Here is an 8,715-nt window from a genome sequence, read left to right as displayed (position 1 = left end):
AGGTTTTTGAACTGTGGTGTTGGAGAAGACTCTTGAGAGTCCCTTGGACTGCAAGGAGATCCAACCAGTCCATTCTGAAGGAGATCAGCCCTGGGATTTCTTTGGAAGGAATGATGCTAAAGCTGAAACTCCAGTACTTTAGCCACCTCATGCGAAGAGTTGACTCATTGGAAAAGACTCTGATGCTGGGAGGGATTGGGGGCAGGAGGAGAAGGGGTCAACAGAGGATGAGATGGCTTGATGGCATCACCGACTTGATGGACTTGAGTTTGAGTGAACTCCAGGAGATGGTGATGGACAGGGAGGCCTGGTGTGTTGTGATTCATGGGGTCGCAAAGAGTCGGACACGACTGAGTGACTGAACTGAACTGAACCCAGGAGCATTAAAAGTATGAATAAAGATATAACTCTGGGCCCTTCTACCGTCTCTGTCTCCATGTTCCTCAGCAAGTTTGGGCTGAAACTGCAGCAGGAGAGGTTGAGGACAGAGAGAGAAGAACTCACACGCTCTGGGTTGCAAGTCATCAGAGCAGGGCTTTAAGGGAGGTCTTTGCCATTCGTTTGACAAATATATATTAAGCACATAAATTCAAGGCTCTGTGCTGGATGTTGTGGTGTTGATGTTAGAGATGAATAAAACACCATCCTTGCCCGTTCATGTAGGAAGGATATTAGGGACTCATATCTGGATGGATCTCACCTGTATGCATCCACCTTTCCTGCCTCACCAGCTCGTTATCCTTTTACTTTTGTTCTCTCTGTTGGCTCAGTGATGATTCCAGCTGTAAGTGGAAGTTAAGTGTTCGCATCTCGCACTGTCTCTGTCTCCCTCCTCCTCCCCCAAGGCAGCCAGCAGTCTCAGTGGCTCTACTTTCTACTAGTTAGATCTGCCACCACCAGACCGGGCCCCTGCGGTGTTCTCCTAGCTCTAATTGTTTTGGCCTAACTGGGAAAGACTCACCTCTTACTCTGGTTCAGACTGTATAAGATTAAAAAAATAAAAAAAGGAAACAAACTGGGGAATTCCCTGGTTGTCCAGTGGTTAGCACTTCGGTGCTAACAGAACTTCACTGCCTTGTTGGGGAATTAAGATCCTGCATGCTGTGAAGTGCAGCCAAGCTTAAACCAAAAAAAATTATACAAATAAAGGAAACAAACGAAATTTGAATTGCGGCAGAGTGGTACAAATTGCAGAAATTATGCTCAGATAGTTAGAGATTGAGTGGAGCAGCCCAGCTTTCTTGGTCTACATGCTCTTAGTCCTTCTTGCTACTGCCCCAGTTAGTTGCATGCCAGACCAGGCCCCTGGATCCCTGGGCAGAGACAGAACAGTCTATAGGAATTGTCGTCCTTGCTGGAGCCAAGTTCTTGGACTTGTATGGGACTGTGGACCCTCAGTCTACCTCCATTGGCTGTGATGTCCTTTGGCTTTGTAGCTCTCCTTGCCCTCAAGGGTCATGCCATGGTCTCCAGATATCTGATAAAGATGCCAGTTTCCTTAACGGCCCCAAAGCTTCTGCTCCTGCACTCCAGGTTGCCTTTTAGATATCTGCCCTCCCCAGCCTCTGTGCTCTTGGACATCTGGGTTGCCTTTAGCAGTCACTGCTGCTGCTGCTGCTGCTGCTAAGTCGCTTCAGTCGTGTCCAACTCTGTGCGACCCCATAGATGGCAGCCCACTAGGCTCCCCCGTCCCTGGGATTCTCCAGGTAAGAACACTGGAGTGGGTTGCCATTTCCTTCTCCAATGCATGAAAGTGAAAAGTGAAAGTGAAGTCGCTCAGTCGTGTCCGACTGTTAGTGACCCCATGGACTTCAGCCTACCAGGCTCCTCCATCCATGGGATTTTCCAGGCAAGAGTACTGGAGTGGGGTGCCATTGCCTTCTGGGATTAGCAGTCACTAATGCATGTTAATGAAAAGAAATTAAAGCCCTACTGTTGCCACTGACCCATTTGTCCCTTCTTTGCTTTGTTTGCCTGAAGCACATGGACTAGTCAGTTATTAAAGCTAGACCAGCCCTCTGGAGAAGTTCAATCTCACCATTTGTTCTAGGTTAGCATCCAGACCTGGTGTCTCCAGGGCCATGTGATCACTATGGTGGGTGTCTCCACGTGCTAGGAGTGTCTCTGCCATGGTCAGCAATTGAGCTTTTCCTACTACAAAAGCATGGCCTCCTCTATGGCCTATATATGGACTTCCTGCTTCTGGACAGACGGATGCCTTTAACTGTCAGCCTCTTGACTAAGCATAAATAGCTGACCTACCCTACTCAGTGGTTCTTGGAAATGCCTGGCAGCTTTCAAAAGGTACTGGTGCCCAGGGACCACTGCCAGAGACTCTCACTGAACAAAAGGTACTGGTGCCCAGGGACCACCGCCAGAAACTCTCACTGAATGGGTCTAGGGTGAGGCCCAGGCACCAGTAGTTTTGAAAGTCCCCAGATGATGGTAATGCAGCCGGGCTCCAGGATCCTAGCCTCAATCCTGTGGAATAACTGGGCCCTTCCTGTTCAGGTTTCCGATTGCATGCCACCTCAGGGGCTCTCTGGTGACACATATAGGTCCCCCATTTCCACCCTGTTTCACATCATGTGAAATGATAGAAAACTGTTTTCTATGTAGGAACATGATGGCAAGGCAAGGGGAAGAGTCTTCTGCTTTCACAGATGTGTCAGCAGTTTTCTTTTGATAAACTGAGAAGCCTCTGTAGAAGGTATAGACATTTGGAAGGTATCTGCATGGTTTAAGAGAGTTGCTGGGGGACTTCCCTGGTGGGCCGGTGGCTAAGACTCCACACTCCCAAAGCAGGGGGCCCTGGTTTGATTCCTGGTCGGAACTAGACCCTGCATGCCGGAGTGTAGATCTTGTATACACAACTAAGACCCGGTGCAGACAAATAAGTAAATTAAAAAAACAAAAAAGAGTTGCTCGGAGTTGGAGGACACACCATGCATGGCGGAGCTTGGAAGATGACTGAAGGAAGTGAGTCAGGGAAGTGGTGCTCTTGGTTAGGGTATGAGTGACCTCAGTTGAGACATCCTGGCCTAAGATGATTTTATATTTTATTTTTGATTACACTGAGAAAGAAATAAGATGTTAGCTCAAGGTGGCCTATGATGATTGCATTTCCTCTGAGATGTGAATGGATTTCATTTGAGCTTTTTTTTTTTTTCCTGAACATATCTGGTCTACATTAGCCATTTTCCCTCGGGTGTCAGGGTTCAATTAAGTTTTCTTGTGGAAGAGGCTCCTGAAAGAAGTTTAGAATTGGAGCAGGAAGAGAAATAAGAGATAACAGGCAAAGTTCCTTCTTCTTCCAGCAATTAAGGAGAACCAAGATCACAGATTTTACTTCTTTGAACTTCCTAAGCATCCTCTTTGTTGGTTTTGATAATGTCATTATTACTGATAATGGCAGGGAAGTAAGGGAGAGGGGGAAAGATTATCTCAGAACAAGCTGGAGAGGAGTCAGGCATTGTTACCAGAGAGCAGAGTAGGACAATGGCTTCCAGTGGGGCTTCCCTGGAGGCTCAGTGGTTAAGAGTCACCTGCCAATGCAGGAGATTTGGTTCGATTCCTGGTCTGGGAAGATCCCACATGCCGCGGGGCAGGTAAGCCCCTGTGCCACAGCTACTGAGTCCGCTCTAGAGCCTGGGAGCTGCAAGTACTGAGCCCACGTGCCGCGGCTCTTGGAGCCTGCCCGCCCTAGAGCCTGTGCTCGGCAACAAGAGAAGCCACTGCAGTGAGAAGCCTGTGAACCATAGCCGAAGAGTAGCCCCTGCTTGCTGCAACTAGAGAAAAGAAAGGAAAAGCCCGAGAAACAATGAAGACCCAGCAAAGCCAAAAATAAATAAATAAATAGTTTCTGGTGGGTGAAATCCTGGGTGTAGGGCCAGCTACAAAATCTATAGGGCCCAGTAAAAAATGATAATGTAGAGCTCTTTGTTCAAAAATTAAAATAGCAGAGACTTAGGCCAAGCAAGGGGCCCTTCTAAACATGCCCATGGCATAGAGTCACACACCCCTGAACCTGGGCCTGACAGGGAACAGCCTTTGGGCTTGATCTCTGAGCCACAGAAAGGGAGGGAGGGCTTTGGTCTCTGAAGCATGTTCCTAGAGGAGCCCACCCAGGAACTCCCCCAGACCCTTCCCTGGGTTGGGGCAGCTCAGCCTAGCCCATTCGACAGCCCATGTCCCTCCTTCAGGGCCCAGCGAGAGCAGATTGAAAAGGAGCGGCTGGAGGAAGAGAAAAAGGCTACAGGGCGCTTACAGCACGCCAACGAGCTCCGGCGCCAGGTGCGGGAGAACCAGCAGAAGCAGGTGCAGGCCCGGATCGCCACCTTCGACGAGGGCCGGCGCCTCAAGGAGGAGGCCCAGAAGCGGCGTGAGCGCATTGAAGACATCAAGAGGAAAAAGCTCGAGGAGCTGAGGTGCACTGGGGTCCCTTCCTCCCCCGTTGCTCTCCCCTTCCCCAGGGAGGCAGCCCGGAAGGCTCAGGGTTAGGGGAAGGAAGGGACAGTGATAGGGGCGTGGGGAGGGGCTCCTGCCCGACTCCAGGCTCACATGGGCTGTTGCCCTCTGAAGGGGGCTCCTGCAGATGTTCTAAAACTGGGACTTCCTTGGTTGGTTCTCTGGGGAACTCCTTAGCAGGATGCTGGAGCCTTGACAGGGATGTGTTTGGGGAATGGGTGGTGGGACCAGGCTCAGGAATACAGATCCCTAGGTTCTTTAAGCCTGCTTCTGCTGTCTCTTTGGTCCCCTCCCCACCATCCCCACCGCTTATGCCCACCCTTTGTTTTCCCTGCAGAGCCACCGGCCTTCCTGAGAAGTACTGCATTGAAGCTGAGCGCAAAGCTAACATCCCAGTCAACACTTCTGTGAACTGAGGGAACCCCTCTGCCCCTCAAGATGCCTTCAAGGGGGGCAGGTTCCTCCCCAGCTCTTGACGTCCATAACTGCTGCTAATCTAGACAGTTCTGAGTTATAGATTAAATCTATTCTACTTCTCTAAGGGATAGTCCAGCTTTCTTGCTGTGGGAAATGTGGCTGCTCTGGACTAAATGGGGAAAAAAATAAGTTATGGGGGCCCTGGGCTGTGGGCAGTATGATGGTCGCAGACAGAAATGGAAGGATTCTCTCTCATGCTCAACCCTCCTAAGCCAGGTGGTCCCTTTGTCCTGGGGTCTCCTGGCTTTTTTGGTGACCCTCTGGCATGCTGTCATCATGTCCACTTTCAGCTCAGTCTGATCTCTGTCCCCACTCCATGCCCAGCGCAGAGGCATTTCATGGCAAGGAGCTAGAGATGCTGTCTCAGGGAGGGGCTGGGGCAAGGGCTGGGGAAGGAGGTGCCACAGCTCTTACAGGCACATGCCTATGTCTCAGACCATGAATGTTGAGAGGGTGATGTTTGGACCTGGGGCTCACCCTCCTTTCTCAGCCCTTTCCTGCCAGAGCCCTTTCAACTCTTGGTAGTGTCACCACACAGGCACCAGCCCCATCTCCCATCAGGGCACCACCCTACCTGCCCGGTCCCCTTACCTAACACAGCTATCCCCTCACTCAAGTGGCCAGCTCTCTTTAGTCCCCCTCACTCCAACAAGTGGGGCTTCCCAAAGCCATCTTTCTCAATGTTAGCTTGCCTCACTCTTCCTCAAAATATTCTTCATTCATTCATTCACTTGCCCAAGTATCTCTGAGTACCTGCCAGATGCTAGGTACATTTCTAATGAAGTAAATTTCCAGTGAACACAGTGAACCTGGTTCCAATCCCAGAGAAGCATCTCATTCGTGTCAGTCAGTCTGCTCTTGCTTTCCACCTTATTTCTTGTATCTTTAGAAGAGTCTCAGCCTATTTAGCGGAGAAGGTGATGGCACCCCACTCCAGTACTCTTGCCTGGAAAATCCCATGGACGGAGGAGCCTGGTAGGCTGCAGTCCATGGGGACGCAAAGAGTCGGACACAACTGAGTGACTTCACTTTCACTTTTCACTTTCGTGCATTGGAGAAGGAAATGGCAACCCACTCCAGTGTTCTTGCCTGGAGAATCCCAGAGACGGGGGAGCCTGTTGGGCTGCCGTCTATGGGGTTGCACAGAGTTGAACACGACTGAAGCGACTTAGCAGCAGCAGCAGCAGCAGCAGCAGCAGCAGCCTATTTAGAAGGACTTGATGATCAGGCTCCCATTTTGGGCTGTGTACTAGCTTCCAGAGATGGAGCCAGTTCCCCATTTTTGTATGCCTTTGTGAGGAAAGGGCCTCCATCCAGCTCCCATCACTATGGCAACCTCCCTCCCCCTCAGTTTCATTTCTCCAATCCAAAGCCCGGTCTTGTGTCCTTCGGTGGGTCCTGTGCTGAGAGGAGGCAGAGGACAGCTGCCGGGCGCATCCCAGGTGTTTACAGCACCAGGTTACTAGGGCCTTGGGCAAGAGTCCTTCATTTCTAGGACCCAGGGAGTGTGGGCAAGCTGCTTCCTGTGCTGCCTCTGCCTCTGCATCTTCCCCAGGCTCCTTCCTCATCATCCCCACTAGGGAAGACTGCTGTCCCCTTCCTCCCTAAATCAGATGGGCAGCCTCACCAGCAGTGTGGGGAAGAGGCTTTCTCACCTTCCCTGCTCCCTTTCACTTCCCCTAAGTGCATCCCTCGTACCTGAAGAAGTTGGTCTCGTCCTCCCCAGGGGTCTTGTAAAGATGTGGTACCCAGCCTGGGATGGGAGAGACAACACGGCAGCCGCTGAGATGGCCGGCCAACGTGCTTAGGTTCTAAGTGTTCCTAGCTGTTCAGTCGCCAGCTCTCTGTGACCCCACGGACTGCGGCACTCCAGGCTCCTCTGTCCTCCACTATCTCCCAGAGTTTGCTCAAATTCATGTCAACTGAGCCAGTGATGCCATTCAACCATCTCATCCTCTGTGGCCCCCTCCTCCTCCAATCTTTCCCAGCATCAGGGTCTTTTCTAATGAGTCAGCTGTTTGGACTGCAGTCAGATTTCCTTGCCATCCAAGGAACCCTCAAGAGTCTTCTCCAGCACCACAATTTGAAAGCATCAGTTCTTTGGCGCTCAGCCTTTATGGTCCAACTCTAATATCCATACATGACTACTGGAAAACCCATAGCTTTGACTACCTGGACCTTTGTCAGCAAAGTGATGTTTCTGCTTTTTAAAATGCTGTCTAGGTTTGTCATAGCTTTCCTTCAAAGGAGCAAGCATCTTTAAATTTTATGGCTGCAGTCAATGTCTGCAGTGATTTTTGGAGCCCAAGAAAAAAAAAATCTGTCACTGCTTCCACCTTTTCTCCTTCTATTTGCCATGAAGTGATGGGACTGGATGCCATGATCTTAGTTTTCTTAATGCTGAGTTTCAAGCCAGCATTCTCACCCTCCTCTTTAACCCTCATCAAAAGGCTCTTTAGTTCCTCTTAATTTTCTGCCACTAGAGTGGTGTCATCTGAATATCTAAGGTTGTTAATATTTCTCCTGGCAATCTTGATTCCAGCCAGGCATTTCGCATGATGTACTCTGCATATAAGTTAAGTAAGCAGAGTGGCAATATACAGCCTTGTCCTACGCCTTTCCCAATTTTGAACCAGTTGTTTCATGTCCGGTTCTAACTGTTGCTTCCTGACCTGCACACAGGTTTCTCAGGAGACAGATAAAATTCTTAAAGAATTTTCCACAGTTGGTTGTGATCCACACAGTCAAAGGCTTTAGCAGTCAATGAAGCAGATGTTTTTCCGGAATTCCCTTGCTTTATCCATGACCCAGTGAATGCTGGCAATTTGGTCTTTGGTTCCTCTGCTTCTTTGAAACCCAGCTTATACATCTGAAAGTTCTCAGTTCACGTACTGCTGAAGCCTGGCTTGAAAGGTTTTGAGCATCACTTGGCTCAAATGCATTAGGCACTATGTGGAATGAGTGAAATTTGTATGGTGGTTTGAACATTCTTTGGCGTTACCCTTCTTTGGGATTGGAATGAGAATTGACCTTTTCCAGTCCTGTGGCCACAGTTGAATTTTCCGAATTTGCTGACATACTGAGTGCAGCACTTTTACTGCACAGTTAATAATACCTGCAGGGACCTTACAAGTAAGGAGTGGGTCCTTACTTGTTCCAGGGGACCTTCTTCACAGGAAAGTTAGAAAGGGCCTTGGGTGCCTGGAGTTTGCCCAGCTTCTTACCTATGTCATCCAGCTCAGGGCTGCGAGGAACAAGCCCCCTTGGAGTGAAGGTCAAGAAGAAAAGGGCTTCCGTGCCCATTGTTAACTTCTGAGCCAGGTAGAGAAAAATGGTCCAATTTTGTGGGTTAAGAGCAAGACCAACACTTCTTGAGAACTCTTTGCAGGTGAAATGGAGCCTGTATTGTGCTGTGCTTAGTCGCTCAGTCGTGTCCGACTCTTTGCAACCCCATGGACTGTAGCCTGCCAGGCTCCTCTGTCCATGGGGATTCTCCAGGCAAGAATACTGGAATGGGTTACCATGCCCTTCTCCATGAGATCTTCCCAACTCAGGGATCGAATCCAGGTCTCCTGCATTGCAGGCAAATACTTTACCGTCTGAGCCACCAGGGAAGCCCCAAATTGGAGCCTGACAGATCCCAAAGCCTAAAAGTGAGACTGTCTTAACATGGCCTTGGGTGGGCAGCTAGAAGTTACATGACTGGGGTTTGGCTTTGGAGATGGGAGAATATAGCCACCTCTGATCACATGAAGATAGTTTGGGGGGAAA

The 8,715-nt window shown here is 49.8% G+C and overlaps 1 protein-coding gene across 1 annotated transcript in view; it reads left to right on the top strand.

The window, feature by feature from the left end:
- The window catches only part of CFAP45 (cilia and flagella associated protein 45), a 29,354-nt gene extending 24,346 nt beyond the window's left edge, over window positions 1–5,008 (top strand). Inside the window, exons 11-12 of the mRNA XM_010846865.1 lie at window positions 4,203–4,427; window positions 4,805–5,008. Of these exons, the coding sequence (XP_010845167.1) occupies window positions 4,203–4,427; window positions 4,805–4,883 (304 nt within the window). The 3' untranslated portion in view covers window positions 4,884–5,008. The remainder of the gene's footprint in view (window positions 1–4,202; window positions 4,428–4,804) is intronic.
- Window positions 5,009–8,715: the final 3,707 nt, after the last annotated feature.

Source organism: Bison bison, unplaced genomic scaffold (genome assembly GCF_000754665.1).
Source record: "Bison bison bison isolate TAMUID 2011002044 unplaced genomic scaffold, Bison_UMD1.0 scf7180017864240, whole genome shotgun sequence".
Taxonomy (NCBI): Eukaryota; Metazoa; Chordata; class Mammalia; order Artiodactyla; family Bovidae; genus Bison; species Bison bison.
Note: the sequence above shows the minus strand (reverse complement) of the source record. Positions and strands in the feature narration are given on the sequence as shown.